Source organism: Pocillopora verrucosa, chromosome 10 (assembly GCF_036669915.1).
Source record: "Pocillopora verrucosa isolate sample1 chromosome 10, ASM3666991v2, whole genome shotgun sequence".
In the NCBI taxonomy this organism is placed as follows: domain Eukaryota; kingdom Metazoa; phylum Cnidaria; class Anthozoa; order Scleractinia; family Pocilloporidae; genus Pocillopora; species Pocillopora verrucosa.
The window spans coordinates 15,605,363-15,630,735 of record NC_089321.1 but is presented as its reverse complement, the minus strand read 5'-3'; the positions used below and the strand labels follow the sequence as shown (position 1 = coordinate 15,630,735).

The following is a 25,373-nucleotide window of genomic DNA, read 5'->3' as shown; positions in this document are numbered from 1 at the left end:
TGTATTTCGCTTAATTCTAAGGCTCTACCAGCTTTCATGAGGCCGGCTAAGTCGAGGTCTTCTCGCAGAGCTTTGCGCCGTAGGGAATTCGATTTACAGTTCAAGATGATCTGTTCTTTGATTTCTTTGTCTGGATTTGTGAAATCGCAGGTCTTCGCTAGGCTTCTCAAGCGTGTGTGAAAGCAGTCAAGGTTTTCTCCGTCTTTTTGCTTGGCTTGCCGGAAATTGTACACTTCGTACGTTACGTTGACTTGCGGAGAGAAGTGAGCAGTTAGTTTCTCGACGGCCTTTTTGTAATCTTTGTCTCCACCGACGTCTTGAAGCGTGTCGAAGATCTCGTCGACTTCTGGACCGCCGTAATGCAGCAAAAGGGCTCTCTTCTGCGTATCATCGGAGATTCCCATTCCAATAGTTAGTCTCTCGAATCTTCCTAACCATTTCTTCCATCTTGGGCCTGCATTTCCATCGAGGTGAACTTCAAACGGTGGGAAGTTTGGTAGAGAAATGGCCATGATGTTTACGCGGGAAAATGCTTCGGAGATCGCTTTGGATTTTTCTGTGTAAATCACTTCGGAAATCCCGTTAAATCCTTTTGGTTTTGTTGTGTGTGTGTTCTATGAATAATCCTCGTCGCCAGATGTGGTGTTTACGGTTAAATAACCACTGAGACGTTCGGTAGAAACACAACGATATTTAATCAACCTGTGAGACGAAACCCGACTACAGAATAGCTTCTCTTCATAATGCACCGCGTGTGCATTCCGAACATTATGATTGGCAGCTGTCAGAAACACTACATATAGCTCTGTCTAGCTCTGTATAGCCATGTATAGTTGTGTATAGCAGTGTGTAGCTGTGTATAGCTGTGTACAGCGTTGTTTAGCCCTGTATGTGTGTAGGATATTGTATGTAAAGTATAGGACATAATATGTATTGAGGACATAATATGTGCCTATACATGACATACATACCGAAATTTGCAGGAAGCTTACTGGTCAAAATATTGCTGGCTCATTCTTCGAGTCACGCAATTCAAAGTCGGTAAGTCAACGTTGGCAACACTCGATCGAGAGAGATGCAGATTTACATGTAGATATAGGATGCTTAAAAAAAAGGAAGATATTTTACGATCGAGGTAAGCAGATACACGAGAAAACAAATTTTCCATCTGGATGAAAAAGGTTATAAAACAATTGGTTCATGCGTCAGCTGTGCCTTCATGGAGATATGAAGCACCTGGGAAGTTTGGAGAGCACTCAAGAAGCCAGAGTTGCTCTTAGCTACGCCTCGAGCAACTCTTACACATCTTTCGTGCTCTCCAAACTTCCCGCATGCTTCATATCTTGAAGAACACACGCTGACGTTTGAAGCAATTGTTGGCCCAAGTGATCTCTGAGAGCCAGAATTGCGTGACAGGTTTAGTTGATAGAAGCTTCAAGTCATAATCGCAAATTTATGAAATGATGAATTATAAAGGGTAATTAAATTAGTGTGGTAGCTTTCTGGCAAGGAGAGATAGTTGACATCAAAGTTATCAAATATAAGATGAATCAAATAAAAACACAGTCATTTCTTTGCCTCTTTTGATTGACAAGCCATCAATTAAATTGACTGATATTTGCATCCTATATTCATTATTGGCTTTTCATATCCTATTTTCAGCTTTGTCTCCTGCATCTAAAAGCTGATAGTAGCCACTTAGAAGCCTGCTGATACTCTACCAACAGTATTAAAAGTGCTTCTTTGTTTTGCTGAGAAAGAAATGCAAAATTCCACAAAAACCCAAAAGCTACGAACATATTCAACAACGATCTATTCTGAGTTGCCCAGTAATTTGAGCAAGGATTTTTCTTTTTGCTTTTACAGAGGGAGCTGGGTTTGTGATTGATATGTGTCAATCAATGAAGTTTCAGTCAGATAGAGAATATTTAGGTCAAAATTATAAAGATACAGTATACTTGAAAAAAAATTCAATGGAATGGAAAATATTTTAAATAGATGATTGCAGAATATCTAATTGGAACTATAGGGATACAAACTGCAGGAATTAATGGAATACAGGATAGTTAGGCCAATAGTTCATAGGAAATGGGATACTCAAACTAATTTTTTTCTTGGAAACCTGCAAATAATACATTCAAACCTACAATCAAACCTGTTCTAAGTAGCCTTTTTGTATTTTCCTCCACCTGACACAAGACACAATAAAATTCCAAACAATGCAATCAACAATCCATAATGTAATTATTGCATTTTAATTAGTTATTAAACCATTTTTTGTGTTTATAAATTGTGTGTAAACATAACCTCTCTTCTGATCAACCTACATGTATAAATAATGAATTACATGATATGCAACAAATTTGTTTGTTGATAATTTCACTGACAACCTAATTGTATATTTATATATTTTTCAGAATTTCAACACATTACAGAGTGTATGTATTTGAATGGATACCAGGGTGCCAGCCCAACTGCCAATCAAGTTGCACGTAGGTATACATATACATCACAAATTACAAATTTCATTCCTGTTCTAAAGATCCAACTCGTCCATATATACAAATATATCTGATTGCATTGGCAAAAACATGCCCATTATGTTGCAAGATTGATATTTGAGTTCACACCCTGCCAGAGCTTAGCTAACAGGTGAACACCCTGTGGTTGGAGGCTTGTTGAACATCCAAAGCAGCAGGCTTAGCAGAGGCTGCAAAAACCTGATTTTTAGGTTTTGGTTGAAGGTGGGCATTGCCTGCCTTCAAGCCAGCCTGGTTAAAGAAAATGCAGGGGATTGAATGTTTAAGCTAGTGCCCGCATGCAGCCTGGCCACCAAACAATCCAAAGGTGACTTGCAAATGACTCTGTATGGAAACCTCAGGGGGCGGAGAGGATAGATTTTTGAAACCCTTCGGTAGACTGGCATTTTTTTCTGAGGCTAGAAAACACTTGTCTTATTCCTTGTGGTTGAAAGCCTCCATTGCAAAACTGGTAATCAGCCTTGCAACCTGTCACACCTCAACCCCTGAAGAGGGGGGCATGGGGATGTTTGGTTTTGCAGTTTCTAACAGAACCCAATGCCCTCCTCACTAAGCTAACACTCCATGGCTGGAGGGTGGTTGGGTGTCAAAAGCATGCCTTTGGAAAAGAGAGCTCAATTGACATTGCAAGGTTTAATCACTGGAAAGCTGGCATTGCCCACCTTTAAATGAGCCTGGCCAAAGAAAGTGCAGAGGGCTTTAAACATTAAGGTTAGTAACCAAATGTAACCCAACCACCAACCTTCCCGAGGGGGGGTTGCAAATGGCTTTGTGTGCAAAGTGGGTAGAGTAGGTTTTTGACTTGCAAGTTACAAGGAATTTGTTTTTTGCATAAAAGTGGACATCTTGTTTTGAGTTGTTATGAGGCTGGATTTGTTTTATACTTTGTCCGTATATTCATTTCAGACTCATACTTCATGGCATCACTTCTCATGCACTTAATCATTTTGGCTAGGGGTGGGGTGGGGTTAAAAATGTTCAATTTTGAAAGTTTTTTTCTGCGATATTCACTTTGAGTTTGTTGTTTTTTTGGGTCTGTTTTGGTGAATTCACTCAGATATAACTAGACATATACATATACATAATTACATATACATATACACACCTGTTTTGAAATAATGCCATTTGAAAAAAATACATGAAATATATATACCTTTTGTTTTCTCACCAAAAAGTGTCTCTTTCTATGTTTATGAATGAACTGTGTTATAAGCCACATGAATATGGTTGTCAACTGCAACATCAGTGACCACATATTTGTATTACTTTTGTACAGAATTTGTAACAAATATTAGTGAGATCATAAAGTGGAAATGCAACAATTGCAAGACAAAGGTAATTTGCACCAATAAATTCAAAACTTTAAAATCCTTTTTTCACCATGGGGCATGGGGCAAAAGAAGAGGGAAAATTCTCTAATTACATCACAAATTAACTTTCTAATGATTAAATGCTCTATGTAACATGCCACAAATATGGTTGTCCATTTTATTATTACTGACTGCATATTTCTCACATTTCGTTACAAAATATGTTGTAAGTTATATACAGGAAAATAACAATCTTGGTTTGTTGGAGAATTTTGTATTTGATCAACAAATTGTGATGTAATTGATGTTTTATTTGATTTCCTTAATCATCTTTTTGATATTGAATTGATATCACTGACTATTACTTTTTTACAGAATTTGCTGCAAATGCTGTAGCACAAATGAACACCAAACAGCTAGCTGATAGGAACAGAGGTAATGCACCAATAAATTCAAACTTGTAAACCCCCCTTTCAACCTGGGGCAACTCAGAAAAAAAGTTCTGCAAAGTTTAGCATAATGATTAAAACCTTAGTGAAGATGGAAAGTCATTTATACCTAAAATATGAACCACAACTGCTAAAACCCACTAACTACTGCTAGCACAAACAATTATTGTATTATTTTGTTCATAAATTCACTTGTCATTCTCATGAACTCAAATCACCTGTGTTGACTTGCATCAAACAATTAAAAATGAAGAAATGTAAAATGGTTTCTGTGTTTACATAGCCTGATGTAAACATGCAGGAGGTTGGGAGAACACGAGATAAGTGTAGGAAACCACAACATGAAGTGGAGTGGTTTCCAGCTTATCAAATGTTCTCTCAACTTCCCAAGTGTTTACATCAGGCTATGTAAACACGGAAACCATTTTACATTTCTTTTATAAAATAACTAATGAAAGAGCCTCTTCTTGCAACGAAGGAAAGTGACATGCTTGTTGTTGTTGTTCATTTGCCTTTTTGGCTGTTTCTTGAATACTGGGAAAATTAAACTCCAAAGAAAAATTAGGAAAATCTTCTTCTTCCATTACTGTACTCCAAAGAAACTTAAAGAAACTGAGTTACTGCTAAATAAATAGCTTGGAGAACTCCGCGAGTAGATTCAGTATGAAAACCGTGTTTATATAGGCTCATGTAAAATGGTTTTATGGCCAATCAGAGCGCGCATACTATTTGAATTATTTTATAATGTTAACTATAAATCACTGGTACAGCGAAACAGAAAAATAGCACTAACTATCAATTGCCTTTTACAAAAATTAACTATTAAATCCAACACTTTGAGTGGGTACTTTGAACAACACTTTGGCCCCAGGAACAAACTAATCTTCAAAACTTCAAGTACCTGTAGAGGTTGCTGTGATAGGGGGATGTTGAAGCTCCAAATTGACAGATACATCTTTATGTACCATACCCAGCCTATGAAATTTGATCAAATCTTATCAATCCTAACAGAATGAGCACACATTTTAATTCATAGTTCCTTACTTGCACATAACACAGAATATCCATTCATTCAGCAGTGACATCATGAACATCCTGAAAACAGTTCTTCCCACAACACACACACACACACACACACACACACACAAAAACTCAAACTTATAAGAAAGTTTTTTCCTTTAATCCAATCATAGAACACCAAACATCCAAAAAATCTGCAATATGTCTGTCAATTGAAATTTTCATTGAAAAGAAACTTAACTTAAGTACTCAGACTTGAATGCAATTTTTTTTTGCAGAACACGCTACACAGGCAGCAACGAGGAGAAGAAATGTACAATGGCACTGTAAGAACATAGTTATAAAATAGCTTGTAAATTACTGCTTAATTCTGGTTACAATAAACAAATAATACTTTTGTAAGACAGTTCAGTTCATTTCAAGTAGGATTTATGTTCTCAACACTGACTATACCAGCTGTTTGTGAAAACGTTTCTGTGGAAACATTTTAGATGCCACAGTCACCTTTCAGTTCATTTCTAGATCAATTTGAGAAAATTAAATAATCATTAATAGTAATGATTCAAAATTTATCAAACATTCACACCTAACTCATTTCCATTGGTAATCTGTTGTGCCAATCACCAGCCATGATAAGTGAATTTTTTTAAATTGATTCCTAGAATTGAAGATTACCAATAAAGCTGAATAATGGTAACACTTTTAAAATATTTCCAATAGAAAATAAAATCTTAACCCTTTAACTCTGAGGATCTCATTGGCAACTCTCCTAACTGACTGTCATACAGTTCTTTTGATGTTCAGTTAGTTTGGAGAATTTGGTATTGGATCAAGTAATAATCTTCTGATTAATATTTGTCTTTATTCTCATTAGTTGTCTGCTTGGTATTGTATTGATTTTGTATGGAGAAACTGTGTCTTGGTCACTCGATCTTGGGAGTTAAAATTTCAAAATTCTTTAAAACCTAAAGTGAACTTTTGGTACAGTGAAAAACCCAATTCAACATAGTGTAACACCTTAATTGTGTATTCAGTTGATCATTTTTTAAAAGATTTAATTCACTGACATCACAAATTTAATCTAAAAAGCAGGTTTCCTCTGTAGATCTTGTCAACTATAAGTATGTATTTAACCCTCTCCTCCCTAGCATCAGTATGAATAATCTCCATACTACTTCCAAGACATTTCCCAGGGTTCTGACAAGGAGAATTTGTTCAACAATCAAGAGCTTGAAATTAGAAGATCCTCGCAGCTAAGAACACTACTGAAACTAGTAGTTGTAGGTAGGACCTGAAAAAAATTTCAGGCCCGTACGGGATTTGAACCCATGACCTCTGCGATACCGGTGCAGCGCTCTACCAATTGAGCTAACAAGCCAACTGGGAGCTGGTCAATGAATTGGGTATAAATAAACTTCCGAGTGAATCAAGAGCTTCTTTAGTTGGTGATCATATCCTTTATTCTCATGACCTTAATGTTTGGTTCAAGGGTGATGTTGTTAGGAGAAATTAGATGTTAGTCACTCTAAGTGGTTGAAGGGTTAAAGTGGATCACATCATTTTACAGACAAATTATCTTTCTTATATTTCACAGAACTCACAACAAAACAGAGTCTTTGTTAATCATATGTTGGAGGTGTGCAAAACAGTAAGTTTCAACTCATTTAGTTTACAATTAAATTCAATCACAACTACAATAATTGTAGTTGTGATTGAATTTAATTGTAAACTAAATGAGTTGAAACTTACTGTTTTGCACACCTCCAACATATGATTAACAAAGACTCTAATTATTAGACAAGAAAGGCAATTACCATTGATAGTTAAAACACAAAAATTTACATTTACACACTAGAGCAATAATCATACACCTTTGTGAAGTTTTTATGCCCACTTAAAATGTCATTTATTCTTTCTGATGCACTCCTTCTGTTAATGACTTCTTTTCCCACAGTTTGTCACATCAAACCTTGGGAACATGTCAACAACGTCTGATGAAAATGATGCTGAGGACGAATAAACAAGATTCTGCTTCATTACCTTCCTAGTATACTCTTCTACACCATTATGTACTGAGCTTCATATCAAAATGCTGCATTATATGTTAATAGCATAACTTTAAACATTTGCAACTTGATATAGCCTATACATGACCTAAAGAGCTGCACAACACTGATTTAATGATAAGTCATCAATGCATTCAATTTCAGAATCCAATAACAAATTGTGACAGTTATGACAACCCATGTTTTTTTTAAATAAAATGTTATCTTGTTAATCAATATTACTTCTCAAAACTGGCTGTCACTTAAATGAAATAACATATTAGTCACACGAAAGGCGTCCGAAGCTCATGTCTCGAGAAAAAGCAAAACGACTAATTCATGAAAGCGTCACATGATGCGTGACTCGGTGTTAATTAAGTTACGAGAGGAACCACTGTATGATAATTTGAACACATTATAAGGTATAGTATGGGGAACGAAATTTCATCCATTTATAAGAAGAAGTCAAGACTGCACGCTACGATTTGGACCGTTGTCCATGTAGAGGTAGTTTGCGCCCTGAAAATCCTCACAATTGGCATTTTTCTCAGCCAAAGTTGCAACAGGAATAACAGTGATGGCCCTAAATCACACAGTAAGGTCATGAGAATAAAGGAAATGATCACCAAATAAATAAGCTTGGAAACGATGGTCTTTTTCTGTACAAAATGATTTCAAGTCGACAACAATATTAACTCTTCAAGACTTTGAACTGTGATTATAATACGTACATCTTAATGGGACCAAAACAACACACCGAATGACAAAAACATTTACAAACTTTAACTAGGCAAAATTACCTTTTTACCATGCGATGAACAATTGTAGTAAAAATCATAGTTCCAGTGTTCCCCTGTTTTGTATCCTACTCGCCAGCAACCTTAAAAGCAATTTCCACATGGAAATTCTTCATCTTGACTTTCCCCTTTTTTTTTATTATTTTTTTTTATCTAAAACCATTTCTATTGTCTACGAACGATTCACCATACAACAATAAACATATTCCAAACTTCGACGCCATCGTTTAGCTCGTCGTATGTTTCGGCTCTTTGCTTCAGCAAACCGGTTGCGCATTAAGACAGATCTTTCTTAGCAACAATCTCGTTACTAGGAGACTAATATTCACCAATATTCCCCCAGCAACAAACCGGTCCAACACTACCAATTGCCTCGTTATGCAACATATTTTTAACCATATACTTCCACGTCAGTTGCTTTTAGCATCTCATACCCTCTGTCTGATAAAATCGAACTTCCACTACAAATCATTCCTGATTTAAAACGACGAATACAATCTAAATGGAGACTTTTCTTTCTCTAATTATCGATGCTACATTTTGAATATACAGGTAAATTCTCAACTAGTCTCTAAGAATCAAACACCACTTATAAGGGCCCAGGTGCACTTGGAAAATTTTGCCAGTCTTTTCACGGAAAAATCTGTCTTCTCTTCAGTGAGACAAGTGCGCCCGGTAATTTTTTATCCTACCAAATTTTGTGACTCGTTATCAGTCTCGAAAAGTATTGTTCTTCTTCTTCGGAGCTGAAAAAAATTTTGATCTGATAGATGTTTCGACTTTACAAGCCAGAACATCAAATAAAGAACGTTTAAATTTCACCTTCTGAACCTACCTTTAAGACTGAGTACGTCTTTCGTGCCCACCGAAGAGCGCGGTGAAGTAAGCGTCGATGAGCTCTCCAATTTAAACAATCTGTGATCTGGATTTCTTTCAGTGGTGGATACGAAAAAAGGAAAAGAAATACAGACGAAGAAAACGTAGCCGTCATAAAGAATAAGTTATCCAAGTACGTTGTTGTCTTTGAATGGTATACAGAACCGCGTTTTATTTAATTATCCCATCTACCGATTAGTCAAATATTCTTAGCTTCCACGACCACTTTATCGAGAGTTTGCACGCAAAGAAGACTTCTGTTAACAACCTCAAAACTGGATCCGAAGGAAACAGAAGACAGCGCAATTCAACGCCCAGCCACCGCCTGAGGACTCAGCCACTCAAATCGGTTCTTCTCGAATTTCAAGAAGAAAATGACATTTTCCTCATCGCAGTGGTTCACGTATAAGTAATATGTCGTCTATATCAATGACTAGAACTAAGAAACCTACACGAGTCGCAGAATCAAGACTTGAAGCGACGATTTTCCAGGAACGGCACTCCCAATAGCAGCAGAAATTTAATATTTAGCAAAGAAAAAAACACCTTGCTCTCTCGAAACTGAACTTTCTAAATCTCAAGCTCTACAACGAATCGTTACGTTCCTGGCAGAACTCGTTGGTCCTACAGTTCATTTCGATCATAAAGTCATCGTGCCTAATCCGCACTTCGACAATCCTTACCAATCCTTTTAAGTACTTTGAATGTGAAACCTCGTGTAGCCTCTTCAGTTCCATTTAGACAATGCGCTCGTCCCAATTTCAACCCGAACATAAACCGATTGGCACCAGCGACCAGTCGCAAGGAGTGACGAACCACCTGTTACAGATACATGTCAAGTGCTTTCCTGACCCAGTGAAAAAGCCTCTAACGCAATGCTTAAACTCCATCAGCAGCTCAACAAAATCGTTGAAATGCTTGCTATACAGCGAAAGAAAAGTTTTCTTACTCAACCTCAAGTCTCTCTTTTCGATGATGACTGTCTGAAGTATGAACCCTTTCAAACAGCTTTCGGGTCCCATGTTTGGCGAAAGTCCACGCCTCACGAGTAGTTTAACTTCTAACTTAGTTTTCTCTGACTCGTGGCAGCAGTTCATTTGTAAATCACACTTGAAGTGTCGCATCCAATGCACTTCAAGTAACCCAGTAACAAATTGACGTGTTATTCGTCAATTTCATTCTTTTTTTTTTGTTGTTGTTGCTGGAATTAAAAAAAAAGGTGTTATATTTCTTGACTAAAGCTAATAGGTAATTAAGCATAACTCATAACAAGTAAGAAGTATAAAAGAGAAGATAAAATAAACCTACAATAGCTTAAGACAGGTCGCTATCGGCCTCTTTAAAATAGTGCGTCTTAATGAGTCTCTTAAACATCAAATCGTTCTCTTTCCTAATATAGTCCGGTAAACCGTTCCATATCTTTGGAGCAGCCGCAGTGAATGATCTGTCCCCAAGAGTGCATTTGAACTTAGCGGTAGGGTCTTGCAAAATAACGCCCACAAAACTCCGCAGGTTATAGCGAGAACATTGTTTAATATTTATGAGGTTACTTAAAAACGCAGGCCCCATATTGTGAATAGTCTTGAAAGAGATCTCAGCGATTTTATGGCAAATTCGGAACTTCACCGGTAACCAATGCAGTACAAGCAGCAGTGGGGTAATACGACAGTATCTGAGTGTATGGGCGATAAGTCGCGCAGCAGAATACTGAAGACGTTGCAATTTGGAAAGACGCACAGCAGGTACATCATAGAGAAGTCCATTGAAGTAATCGATGCCTGCCATGATCACGCCTGGTACAAGCAGTTTGGTGGAACCGGCCTGAAGAACTTCCTTATTTGTCTGATATCATGCAGGTGATAGTAGACTGATTGACTAGTCATGTTAGCCACAAGTTGCTCAAAAACCTTTTCAGACTTTGGGGCACATTTTAGCCAAACCTAAGGATCCTGTCACGAAAGAACAGCGAACCGACGCCATTTATTCTATTCCTTGCAATGACTGTGACAACGAATACATCAGACAGACCAAACGTCAGTTTGGTACACGTTTGAAAGAGCATCAAAAAGCGCTTTTCTTTTGCAATAAAGAAAATTCAGCTTTATCGGACCACACATGCCTAACTAACCACACTACTGGGTGGGGTAAGTCTAAAATTATCACCACTAATTGGCGTTACCACCAGCGCCTTTGTTTGGAAGCTTGGCATATTAACTTCGCCTACGCTCCATTAAATCGTAATGATGGCGGCTTACTTCCTGACGCCTATTTACACCTCGTCAGGAAAAAGGCAGCTAATTAGTGAACGTATAAAAGGACCTCTTGTTGCAGCGTTTAGATCACTCCTGATGAAGGCACTAGACAGGAGTGTCGAAACGTTGGGTCTATGAATTGTAACTTCTTCGGTTACATTTATTAAATATGTAAACCAGAGTAGCATCAAACCATGTTTGATTGTCCACCTGGTTGCCATGTCAACTTTAATATAGTTTACTGGGGTTTTCATTCCAGAACGAAACACTCATTCTGGCATAATTACGCGTACCGCCAGCGGGCGGGAAGCCAACAAAGTGTTCAGGCATTAGTATAGAAAATTCCGCCACTGCCTGGATTTCTGGTAGCGTATTGACCAATTCCCAATCGAGACTTAAGTCTGGCGGGACGCGTAATTTTGCTCACGATTGTAAGTAGCCTACTTACCGGAACCAGGCTGTATGAATTTTCCAGACATCTTGTGTACTACTTGTGATACACGTTTGCCAATTCCCTTATCGGCTTTTGGAATCGGCTTAACCCTACCATTGCAATGGCCGGACACCTCTCTAGGCACTCTACATCTACTATTGGAACCACGACTCCACCCAACATCTACGTGTGGGGCAAATTGTAAAATCATCGTCTCGAAGATGCCGGCATGCGACAAAATAAGATGAAGTGACTTGAAATGTCTTTTTTACAACTATGCAAAGGAACGACTTGAGATATGCAACTTCGGTCTTCTCGGTAACTAAACCCACATGTTCCACCAGCGAACGATTTAAAAGAACAGCAAATCTCCATGTTAGTTTGTTAGATGAGACGCTCAAACAACAGATCAATTAACAAAATCAGTATGTTGTTCGTCAATCAAATTGACTTTTGTAACCATTCTTTGACTTCCGCCGCCAAAGGAATCATTGATGGATCTGGACATTTTAGTTTTTTGAATGCAGTAATTCCAGAAAGGTTTTCTCTTGGTGTTTCAGAGGTTGATTAATCTTTGAATTTATGTGTCACGCTTGTCGTGCAACTGATTTAATGAGATGGAGAAGATATATAATCTGGAACTCAATTCTAGGTAGAATGTGGTAGAGCACAACGTGATCATCGAAACAGCTAATAAAATCATAAACAATTAAGGTAAGAGTGTTATGTTAGATTATATCTTACAAATTGTAGTGATTTATGGCCGTAAACGGTGGCGACAAGGAGGCACATCATGTATATTTCATAGTCGCTAGAAAGTAAATTTTGCCGGACTTTGAGTTCGTCTCAAGATAGAACAACACAAATACACAAGGGAATTTTTTCAGTAACTTTTTATCCATCCTTTTGTCTTCTAAAAGCTTGAAGCTCAGTAGATTTTTTCATATCGGTCATTGTTAAATCTGTCTTTGCTTTGATGTTACTTTTCGATATACAATCCAATGAACGAGAATTCTTACGGTGCGCGAGATACTAACGCAACAATCCAATGAAAGAGAATTCTTAAGATGCACGAGATAGTAGAAGAGAATTCTTAAAGTGCGCGAGATACGAACATAACAATCCAATGAAAGAGAATTATTAAGATGCGCGAGATACTAACGTAACAATCCGATGAAAGTGAATTCTTAAGGTGCGCGAGATACTAACTTAACAATCCAATGAAAGAGAATTCTTAAGATGCGCGAGATACTAACTTAACAATCCGATGAAAGTGAATTCTTAAGGTGCGCGAGATACTAACTTAACAATCCAATGAAAGAGAATTCTTAAGATGCACGAGACACTAACTTAACAATCTGATGAAAGAGAATTCTTAAGGTGCACGAGATACTAACTTAACAATCCAATAAAAGATAATTCTTAAGATGCACGAGATACTAACTTAACAATCCAATAAAAGATAATTCTTAAGATGCACGAGATACTAACTTAACAATCCAATAGAAGAGAATTCTTAAAATGCACGAGATACTAACGTAACAATCCAATGAAGGAGAATTCTTAAGATGCAGGAGATACTAACTTAACAATAAAATGAAAGAGAATTCTTAAGGTGCACGAATTACCAACGTAACAATCCAAAGAAGGAGACTTCTTAAAGTGCGCAAAGTACTAACGTAGTAATCTAAAAAATGGAATTCTAAAAGCGCGTGTGGTACTAACGTAACATTCGGAAAAAAGAGAATCCTAAAATTGTCCAGGATACCTAGGTAGTAATCGATTGAAAGAAAAGCCTTTGGTGTGCGAGATACTAACCTAGCAATTGAAAGAAAGAGAAACTTAACCTGCCCATGATAACAATATAACAATCGAAAACAAGAGCAGCCTAAAAGTGTGAAAGATACAAAAGTAGCAATCCAATCTAAGACAATGCTAAAAATGCGCAAGACATTAAAGTGACTTTTGAATGAAAGAGAATCCTGAAAACAAATCAACTAAAAGATAGTCCAAAAAGTATGCCAGAAACCGGCGTCTTTATCGAGTGAAATATAATTAAATTTCTTAAAGTGCACCAGGTTCTGGGGTAACAAACCAATAACAGACAATAGCAAAAGTATTCAAAAGGTTAAGCAACAAGTGAGCGAAAAAGAATCCTTTAAGTGCACAAGAAACTGAGTTTAACGCAATAATTAGTTGATCGGCTAGCCGAATGAAGAAGAAAAAACCAGAAGATGAGTCTCGGTCTCTCTTTCTGAAGCGAGTGTTCTAGAGCCAACCCTCAAAAGTTGGTCGTAACACATTGCATCTCCTTGCGGGCATCAGCATGTCGCAGTACTATCAGTGGTCCAAGAGGTAGCGTGACTTTCAGTTCAATCTGTTTTCTGTTTTTCCCTTTCATGGAACTGGTTGTAATGGCAATAGATTTTGTTGATCTTTCACCCATCGAAGTGAAACAGTAGGGTTTGGAAATTTCGAAAAACGTTTTCAGTTTGAGTAAAGTTAAAGTTTAGCCAGAAGTGCCTTTAAAGATTGAAGTTGGAAATATGTAAAGAGAGAGATGAAATCATTTTTTGATTTGGAATGTGTGACTTTTTTTCCCCTTTGTTTTCTCTCAATGGAACTCTTCTTGCTGCCAAACTAGGTTTTTAGAGTTTCACGCGTTACAAAACAGAACTACACTCTCCTCTGAAACTAACTAAACCGTGGCCAAAAAATTTAAGCTGCCAGATCCACGCCTCAAAGCAATGGTGAGATATTCATGTGCACGCACAAAAAAGAAGCCAACATCAATGACTTTTCTTTTAGAAACTCACTATGCGAGTTTTTTTTTTTTTTTCAGCCACTGGCTCTAACGGGAGCGAAGCAACTTTGTGATCTGAATATCAAAGTGAGTGAGTGTAACAATCGAAAACCGAACGTCATCCAATTTTGACCCTATGTTACTAATTATTTGAGTATCTTCGTAGATCGACACATTAAAGAAAGATGAATGTCTTTTTTTGTGTCCAAAATATGATTTTACTAGTGATTGCCGTGACGCTACCTTCAAAATTAGCTATTTTTCCTCCGTTTTATATTCGCGATCATCGAAAAGGAACAAAGCCAGCGAGAGGAAGACAGCACAAAGGTTTAGTGTTTTCATCTCTTCCATCTCTACCATTTTGCATAGAAGAAAAACAAACTCGTTTTGTAGAATCCGGTGTTGGTGATATTAAAATACTGCATGAGCGCAAAGATAAATCCACTATGAGACTAAACCAGCTTTTTTAAGAGGGGTTTTTGCGCGATATGAAAAATTATAGCAGGGTTTGAAAATAAATAAACCGCTTTCCGGCTTGCTTGTATGCTGGCTGATAATGTCCACGGTTTTTAGACTGTTCTCAAAATTTCACATATTTCTTCGAAGCCTTCGCTTCTCGGCCAAATATTCTTTTTTCCGACATTCTCTCTACTAGCCATGGACAGCCGACAAACCAGCCACCGAGGGGGTTTATTTATTAAATGTCTTAGGATAGAGGGAAAGGAGAGCCTATTAGTCATTAGCGTTTCTGTTGTCTGGTCAATTTTTGAGTGTATTTATCTTGTTTTGTCTAGTTCGTTTTAATTATGTTTTTTTTTTCATTTTTGCTCTGCTGTATTATTTCTGTCAATATCTTGTGCTTAACCACTGCTTCAAGTTTCAAATTTGTCAGAGAAAAGTGAATTAAAATTGAAAAAGTGAAGGGATGACAGATATTTTAAACAATGCATTCCACTCTCTGATTTTCTCTTATTATCAAATCTTATAATCATGAAACACCTTCCCTCATCAGATCAAGTCCTCGGGCGATAAATTTTGCAAATGTTTCCTGCCAGATAACCTAAATAAAGCTATCTTAATTTTTTTTGCACTGCGGTAATCATTTCTGTCGTAATTGGAGAGACATTTTCCTTATATTTTTCACCGCGCCATTCAAAAAGTAACCTAATTATTAACGTCGGCCGTTCAGTCGCTATCACCACGGCAAGGTATCACCATTTCCCGTAATGGTTTCACTCACGGTTAGATGTTACTTTGGAAAATAACACGCCTTTTTTTTCTGTCTTGACCTAATTGATGTACATAAGCTGCCCACTGCGCGAAAGAAGGAGGTAGTATTTTTTGTGGTAAACTGAATTACCTTTAAACTCTTTATGACACTCTAAGTGGTGAAGGAGAGAAATTTACAGCGATCTAAAAAGACAAAACCTTTGAAAAACCTGAAAGAAAGCGAAAAGGGTTGCTTACGATTTTCTTATTGCCTTTTTTTAACGTTTGTTTATTTTAATATTTTGGTCTTGTTCTGGTCTCATTTTTCTCTACAAAAATATGCTAGGATAAGTCTTTACTGATAAAAGCAGGATTTGTTTTGATTTCGTGACCGGGATTAAGCCAAAAAACAATGCGCCTTCATGCATCCTTCAAAATGGCACGAGTCAAGGAGCGAGAACTGCCTCGGCCTTTATTCCAATAATTTGTACTATATTTTATTCCACAGCGCTAAGTAGAAGAGTCGAAAAAAAAAGAAAAAACTGCTAATGAAAAGGCTGTTTAGAGCCTCACTTCTTTTTGTGTATGCCTTATTTGGAGGAGGCCTGTTCTACTGCATTGAGAAAAAGCCCGAAGACAATAAAGATGTTAATTTAAGACTCTCTCGAGAGCTGCAAACATACGTTACAAACAAGTTCAATGTTTCCATAAACGAGAGCGATTTTAAAAGTTTCATATATAGAGCTTTCGAAGTGGTCCATTTATTTAAAAGTTAATATTTCAACATGGTCGGTATCGAGTGACAACGAATGGCAAAACTTCCGCACAGCCCCATACTATTGTAAAACAAATCTGTTTTCTCAATGGCAATATGTATTTTTTTGTCGTTGTTTTCTCTATCCAAGAACTGAATACATAATGTAATGTGGGGCTGTGCGGAAACTTTACCCAGTAGAGTTATCTTAATGTGCATTTTTAGAGCTAATAATGTTATTTCGAGTGCAATTTCGATGTTTAATTGCTACATAGTAAATTTAGAAAATTTAAAAGTTAATATTTCAAAATAGTCGCTATCAAGTGATAACGAATTATTAAACTCCCAGAACCCTGGTCCATTCGAAGGACTATCCTTGTCGAAAGTAATGTTTAGCGATACAGCAGAGTTATCAGAATGTGCATATTTAGAGGAAATAATATTATTTCGAGTGAATTTGGTGTCATTAAGCATGAGTAAATTTTTCAAAGACAACAAAATTACACGAGTCCGTGAGGCAAGTGCAATTCGTAGTCTTATTATTCACACCAAATGACACTAGAGATCATGCTGTAACTAAAGAATTAAAAAAATCGCCGAGTGCATTGTCGAGTTATATAGGCACGCGGGAAGTTTTAAGAACACGAGAGAGATGTGGAGAAGCACGAGCCGAAGTCGAGTGGTTCTCGTACTTCTCGAGTGTTATTAAAAATCCCCAAGTGCTTATAGAACTCAACAATGCTTGAGGAACAAGTCTTTTATTTCTTTTATAAAATGTATCGTGAAATGCGCACGCTCGTACCGATGACGTAGTTGCGTGCATTATATCTCAACAATGCACTCGTGTGACGTAAGGCACGGTCTTTTATGGAAATATAATGAACTCGTTCTGACCAATCATGGCGCCCGCATTTCTCTGAACATTTCATAATTGTTAATAATTTACAAGGAAAAAGCATCACAGATAGTCAAGACAGACGAATTGTTCTTGACCATTTCACTTTGCCTCTTTCAGGTTACGGCCACATTACACCACTTGTCCACTTGGACAAATCGTCACTGTTTTATACACCTTTGTTGGTGTTTCTCTGACGATGCTAACTCTGAAAACAATGGGAAAAATGGTTTCCAAACTGGTTATGACTTATGAACATCGTTTTATGACTTCGTTTACGCAATCGAGACAAAGTTGCTTAGCAGGACACGACCTCGAAACGTTAAGAAGAAAAGTGTTTTTGTGACATTTGCCCTCATGATTCTGACCGCTTGTCTCGGTGGATTAGAAGGAATGTACGTGGAAGGTTAGACTTTTGTAGAAGGCTTTTAAGCATGGTTCGCCACACTTTCCACTCTGGGCTACGGTGACTACGTTCCCGAATGGTGTGTGCTTTTACAAGTTGAGGAATCTTCAAATCCAAAATCTCAATTAAATCTTGTTTTGATCATCTTTATTTCAGCTCTCCCAAGCATGGCAGCTCTGTGCGTGGTTGCTGGTTTTCTAAACTAGGAATAAAATTAGAGGAAAAAAAATTCATTTTGGAAAATAAAACACAATATACACAACAAGAACAACATTACAAATATTACATCTTTTTGCTTGATTTTTATGAACAGGAGTCTGGACGTTTTCGTCGCAGATCACGTGGGCATGGAATACGAATCAAGGAATGATCCTCATTGTGAACTCAGAGTTGTTGGTGAACCTTTTGCAAAGTCTGGAGCATCCACTGCTGTTAAAAAGAACAATCCTTTGTTTATCCAAGTAACAGAAGCTCTTCAAAGGATTAAAGCTAAAGGACCGACGGACTTTATCTAAGAATTCTGGGTGTCAAAATATAAATGCCCGAGAGAAACTCCTCCAGCTCAACTTAAGGTAGAAGACCCAGGTGCAACTCACCATTGCATTGATCGGGTGCATACTGGGTTCGTTGTGTCACAGGATTTTTCTACAAAAGAAAGAAAAGTGGACCAGAAAAAATCACGAGGATGTAGTTGAACAGGATGCGAGGCAAGAATTTGCACAAACGGAAACGCTTGTGTGAGACAAGATTGTTTCCTGAGAATGTAGTAGAGAAGTCTTATAAAGCCTCAGGATCGACGAAAAAGTCCATTTGTGAGTTTGGCACATCATACAGTCCAAAATGAAAGTTACGGAATAGTTTACAAGTATATCATTTTCGGTCTCTTAGCCCTTGAAATGAGCAAAGGTTGTCTGATGGACCAACAAAATCGATCTTGTTACACTTTCCACGGTCCAGGAGCGAACCATTCTTCCATAATGGAGCTATAAGCTTCTGGCTTGCTCCATATGCCCTTCATGCTACCTGGAGTATTCAGTTATAAAAATTGTTAAGCGCTATCGAGCTTTTTTCCTTTACTAAATGCACACCATCTGTTAGGACGAGCGAGATCAACTTTTCTTCATGTGTAGATGGTATTAGAAAACCATTGTAACTAAAAATTAATACTCATGGCATAAAGAAATCTTGATGCATCGAGCATATATAATATTTTAAGGAGTCCATAAGTAACTGGATTCTTTTTTACCATTAGTCCCTAATATTGGAATTGCTGTTTGATTGAACCTGACTTACACTTTCCCTAGAATGACATAACGACATGAAGAAGAGAACATTTTTTTCCGTTGTCATAGACGTCTATGTTTGTGTTGAACTTTTGCTACTTTATCGTCATGTCTGCTTGTTCACACCACTAACATAATGATACAGCGATCTCTTTCAGTTGTTACGTCTTTGTGTTGCCAGTATGAACCACGGTTATGTCACTCTGTCATTCTTACTATTTTGCCCATTTATCATTACACCTTCATATTCACCCAAGTGTCATAACGACATAATAACCTTCGTTACGCTCATGTCATGATGCAAGAACTGGTTTGAACCAAGAACTCCAACGGTTATGTTGATTAGGTGGTTTGATCGTCCAGAGAGGATTGTTTTCGGTCACAAAGTATATACCACTAGGCGAGTAGTGGTCTTCGTGCAACCTGATTGGCTGGCAATGATTGGCAAGTTCTTTTCAAAGCTGGACAGCTGAAGAGACAAAATCGCCCGTCGAGAGTCTAGTTTCAGACCATGTTTTTGGTGTATTGACAGAAATACAGTTATTTTTCGGTACTTGTGTGGTATATACGAAAACAATTATTTACCTCGGAGTCGTAAAAAGTGGTGGATCTTTACCTCACCTCTGCAGTAAAAGAAGTAACATGGACATTCAAGGATAGTTATCTTAATTCAGTAAAGATTAGAAAAGTAGAGCTACACAACAGGAATTGATTAATATCGAAACTAACAGAATTTTTTTTACCTTTCTGTTAAAACTGCAATCTGTTAATGTTTCAGACCTCACTTCAAGAATGAAATTTTCAGGGAAGTGATTTAATCTCCTTTTCTAAAATGTGAGACAAACTCTATCATTAAAAAAATGCCTCACCGATACGAGAGAGAAAGATAAGACGAGTTAGGAATTCGGCTTGCTGAGGCGTTTTAGAAGCAAATAAACAAACAAAAATGAGTAATAGATGAATAATTTTATGTCCTCAAATAATTCACGGTCAGAAGAGATGCAATTAAAGTCAACGTCACTGTCTCGAGAACATTCTGCAAAAATTGGAATAAATGAAGATCTGTGGCGTCCGGACTCTTAGGCCCCATACATATGGTCTCGGGTACCCGAGACAACTCTCTCCATGAGACAACTTTACGGAGGGTTTATGTGAAATTTAGCATCTGCTGACCCTCGTTCGGCCAGGTTACATATTTGACAAAAGGGCGGACAACAGGAAGAAAATATCGTAAAAATCCTGGTCATGGCTTGTGCACGCATTTTCTGTTCGAGTTGTCTCGTCTCGGGTCGGCGAGACAAGGTGTTTGCAAGTGGAAAAGTGGAAAATTTGTCCCGCTTTACCCCCCCCCCCCTCCCCCAGTTTTCTCTTGTACCTGAGACGAGTTCATAACTTCATGTAAACGGTCGGCTGAATTTATTAAAAGAAATAAGTGAAAAGTTAGCTCGCCATGGGTAACTTGGGGGGGAGGGTTGTCTGTGGTACCTGAGACTATGTAAATGGGTCTTATTATGTAATAGGCAGCTTGCATCTCCAAAGACACAAACATTCTACAGAATTCGTCCTTTAAATGAAAACTGCGTTACTGAGATCGTTACGTTCGCTAGCTGCCAGGCTTAAACTAAAGTGTTAGAAGAAAGTTTATAACTTCCGAGCTTTGTGTCATGATCAGCAACAAATTCAGACCAAATTTCCATAAACAGAAATCTCAACAAAGAATAGACAAAAGCTGGTGGAATGGGACGTGGTATAAAACAGAACGAAATAATGTAAATCTGTTGACTGAATTTTTTTCGGTGAAACCCCTACCGGATAAAAATTTGTGAAACTTTTCTGGGATAAATGCTTCCAAAGCTTAGTGAATGTGGAAGTTCATTACCCACCCATTGATTGAGCGAGATTTTATTGGAAACTCTACGTCGCGCGGAACGAATTTATTGGTCAGTTATCACGCAATGATCCCTATTTGCGTCAATATTTTTAGCTATGAGCGGTAAACAAATCATAGACCAATGAGTGTTTTGTGCCGTACAAAAGCTATATTTGCTGATTTTAGCAAATCTCCAAAGTAATAAACAACAGAAGAAAGAAACGCTACGATTTTCCCATCAACATTTCGCCTACACGCATCTCTCTCGACGTGAAATTTTCCATTCCTTAAAAAAAAAATCTCGAAAGTTGTTCACATTTCTTAGCTTCCTTAATCAATCATCGTGTATAACGAGCTATAACATATATAGGTTTATTTGCCCAATTGACCATTTAGAGCCAGAATTGCGTGACAGGTGAGAGAAAACATTGAAACTAAACTTGCTGGAAAAAAGAAGAAACTTTTAAAACTTTTCGTCTATACTTTATAAGCTTTTCAGTGATAGATAGTTTTCCATGGTTTCTTTGAAAGCAGGGTACGTAGAACGATTTTTCTAAATATTTTTCCAAAATTTTTCCTTGTTTCTTTACATTTCGATGTTTACTGTTTATTTTGTTGCATATTTGTCGTCTTTACTTGAATTCCCTCGAAGAGGCCGTACAGCTCATGATCATCAAGGTAGGCAAAGCGCTAGTTCCTCTTTTTCCTCCTTCTTGTTCCTCACAGGGAAGGGGTATGGTAGCCTAACCCCAGATGAAAACTTGGCAAACTTTTCTTCAATTCCGATATCTATTATTTTTACTTGAAATTACTTTGCGAGTATTGGGAAGACTTTGAGTTTGAAATGTTTTCAAATTGCGCCGGCAAACATTAAAAGTACGACGTTCAAACAAGCTGTGTTTACATACTCTCATTTACGACGTGCCAAACCGAAATACAGTCACCTGGGTTTTTTTAGTAGTTTTATCTTCAATCATGCAAATTACACCCGCTAGAAAATGAAAAGTTCACGAATACACTGAGTCGATTATCACGCAAAGATAATTTAGCGTTAAAAAAGAGAAACTTAGGTTGCACTGTAATCGATCTTGTGATGAAAATCAAACCTTTCAAAGGGATAAAGACTAAAGCCTGACATTTCCTATCAAAAAAAGAATAACACTTTTCATTTTTTATGTTCAATTACATCATGAGTGATAAAAGTGTGACGTACAAAACCGAAATACTGTGCACTTGTTCATTGAGTAGTAGGGCCGGACGGAAAAAATATTTGGCTCGGGATCATGACCTACGGACCGAGCGCAGCGAGGTCTTTTCTTCATGACCCCGAGCCAAATATTCTCTGCGCTAGCCCCACCAAATTCGGTCAATAAGCATTTTATCATATGACAACTAACTGATGAAAATTTCAACCTAAATAGGAGGCGATAAACGGGCATACAATTATAACGACTAGCCCAAAGGGGAGGAGGGAATAACCTAAACACACGTGATCTGGATACCTAAAACGCTGTGACAGCGGAAGTTCGGAAGGTTAGAAAAGTAATTCATTATTTTTGTCGTTTCATTTTGAAAGTATCAGCCACATTGTCAACAACATGGTAAGTGCGATCGAAAATCTTTTCTAGTCACTCGGTTTTTATCGGCTTTAGTTATTTAGTAACTGTAGAGAGGTAAGGCTCTTGTGGCACAGCTCAGTAACTGCTTTTTTGATCTTTATGTTAGTAATATGTCACGTTTCGAGCGTTAGCCCTTTGTTAAATCGGTTGATGGCGCGATTGAATGGTGACCACAGTGAAATGAATTGGTTCTACGGCGACTTTTTCAAATCTGTGTGCCTTTATACCGTATTATTTATCCTCAGTAATTAAGGTTATTAAGTATCGTTCAATCGAGAAATTGATGATCATAAAATTAAATTCAGACCACTATTTATTGTGTGGACTGTCCCACGCTGATATCATAGGAAATCCATATTGCTCCATTATGTGGTTTTCCAATGGCTATGATCCGAAATGTAGCTTTTAACTTGACTTTGTTTTAGGAGGATTTAACGATCGATTCAGAGATCTCAGCAGATTCGAATTGAATTTCCGTTTTCTACTTGAACAAAAGCGTTTCCTGGTCGAGATACCATTCATTAAAATTTTTGGATACTAGCGGCGGGTTCTACGTTACATATTTTTCTATAAGCCGTAGGCGCCCGAGTCTCCCATAGGAAGATAAGTTATGACGCTGCGCGCTCACGAAGAGAGCTGTTTTTATTTTCCCAGAGAAACTGAAACTTTCTTAAATTCACTGTTATTGCATACATAGTATAAGCCTACTTTTCCGTTGATCGGATGCTTCATATCTCCACTGTCAAATGGCTTTCTTCAAACCGTTAAGGTTTTCTACAATATATTTTAACCTCATTAGCTAAGATTGTTCAGCATTGTTTAATTTAAGAAACTGATGGTTTCCACAATCGCATGACCAAAAACTAAAATCAATCCTATATTAAGACATATTTATAATGCAGAATGTCCTTTAATGATGTCAGCAGAGGCGGCCCGAGCTCACATCACGACAAAAAAGCAAACGAGTGGTTCATGTATCACACCCGCAAGAAAATGAAAATGTTAGGAAGACAAGGAGTCAATTATCACGCAAAGATAGGTTACCGTTTAAAGAAAGAAATTTAGGTTGTACTGTGATCAATCTTGTGATGTAAACCAAACTTTTCAAATAGTGAACACTTAAGCTTGACGTTCGTCATCAAAAATAAAATAGCACTTTTAATTTTTCATGTTCAATAACATCATTAGTGATAAAAGTGTGACGTAAAACCCAAATACTGTGTACTTACTAATCGAGTGGTAGGAGCGCAGCGAGGTCCTTGTTTTATGACCGAGAGCCAAATATTTTCCCGTCCGGCCCAACCAAACTAAGTCAATAAGCAGTTTATCATATGACCACTAAATCTAAAAATTTCGACCCAAATGGGACGCAATAGACGGGCACACAAGCTCAAACTTTTTTATGTCTGTTTAAGCGCCAGAGTCTCGCATAAGAAGATAAGTCATGACGCTGCGCGCCCACGAAGAGAGATGTTTTAATTTTCTCAGGGCGACTGAAACTTTCTTAAATTCAATGCTATTGCATACATAGTATAAGCGTACTTTTCCGTTGATCGGATGCTTCATATCTCCACCGTTAAATGGCTTTCTTCAAACCGTTAAGGTTTTATATAATACATTTCAACCTCGATAGCTAAGATTGTTAAACGTTGTTAGGAGATGGGCTCCTGACATTGTTAAATTTGAAAAACTGATAGTCTCCACAATCACGTGATCAAAAACTAAAGTCAATCCTATATTAAAACACATCTATCATGCAGAATGTCCTTTACTGATGACAGCAGAGATGGCCAAAGCTCACATCTCGAAAAAAAGCAAACGGTTAATTCATGAAGGCGTCACGCGTTGTGTGACTCGGTGTTAGGTTACGAGAGTTGAACATGTTATAAAGAATAGTATAGGGAACGAAATATGGTCCATTTGAAATTATAAAAACCGAAATAGACTCTCTGTGGAGTAAACTGCCGATCGGTTTTCCATATCAGTTCATGAAAAGTTGATTATGTTGCACAGATAGCTTACCGTTTAAAGAAGCTTCAGTTCTACTGGTGTGGATCTTGTAATGAAATTACAATTTCGAAACGGATGAACACAGAAGCCTGACGTTTCCTATTAAAAAAAGAATGAAATAATTTATTTTTGCACGTTCAGTTCCATTATTGGTTATAAAGGTGTGACGTACAAAACCGAAATTCATTCGTGTGAGTTGGAACACTTCAATCTTCAGAGTAAATGCTAATTCGCTCTCCATATCTCCCTCCATTAATTCTCTCTGAGTATTCGAATTTTGACAGTCGCATGGAAACCGGGGATTTTAACTCTCACTATCTTCTGCAAGATTTTGTTAAAAGAGAATCATTAGTTCACGTCTCGTACATAACGAATCACTTTAGGAAAAAAAAGCATACCATTTTGATCTTTTTCTCAATCCTATTTGATAATTGATCAGTTCCCGATTCTCATTAATTTTGTTAAATACTTTTGATCACAATTTTCATTTTTCCTAATCACAAATTGGCAGTAACAGTGTTTGATAGAGGGTCTTAATAAGGTTAATCGTGAGCCGTAAAACGGCCCACAAATTAGCCGTTAGGGGTAAAAGAAATTTCTGGTGACAACAATGGAAAGAGTTAACCGTTAGACGTAAAAGCCATGCCAACACTCCCTCTTGATACTTAGAGGGGGCATCTAAGGCGTTCATTGGGAGATTTTACCCCCTATCCCACAATTCACGATAATAATACATACAAATTCAAATTTGACGCAGCTACCCCCCCCCCCCCCACCCCTCCTTTCACGACAAATTCTCAAA

General features: G+C 37.5%; 2 protein-coding genes across 2 annotated transcripts; one reads left to right on the top strand and one right to left on the bottom strand.

The window, feature by feature from the left end:
- Positions 1-637: 637 nt before the first annotated feature.
- LOC136283689 (uncharacterized) lies at positions 638-7,603 on the top strand. Its single transcript, XM_066172889.1, has 5 exons — positions 638-642; positions 984-1,135; positions 4,226-4,285; positions 5,598-5,645; positions 7,274-7,603. Exons 1-5 carry the CDS (start codon positions 638-640, stop codon positions 7,312-7,314), a joined length of 306 nt encoding a protein of 101 aa, XP_066028986.1. The 3' UTR covers positions 7,315-7,603.
- A 2,748-nt stretch (positions 7,604-10,351) lies between these two features.
- Positions 10,352-10,822, bottom strand: LOC136283688 (uncharacterized). Its single transcript, XM_066172888.1, has one exon. It carries the CDS (start codon positions 10,820-10,822, stop codon positions 10,352-10,354), a length of 471 nt encoding a protein of 156 aa, XP_066028985.1.
- Positions 10,823-25,373: the final 14,551 nt, after the last annotated feature.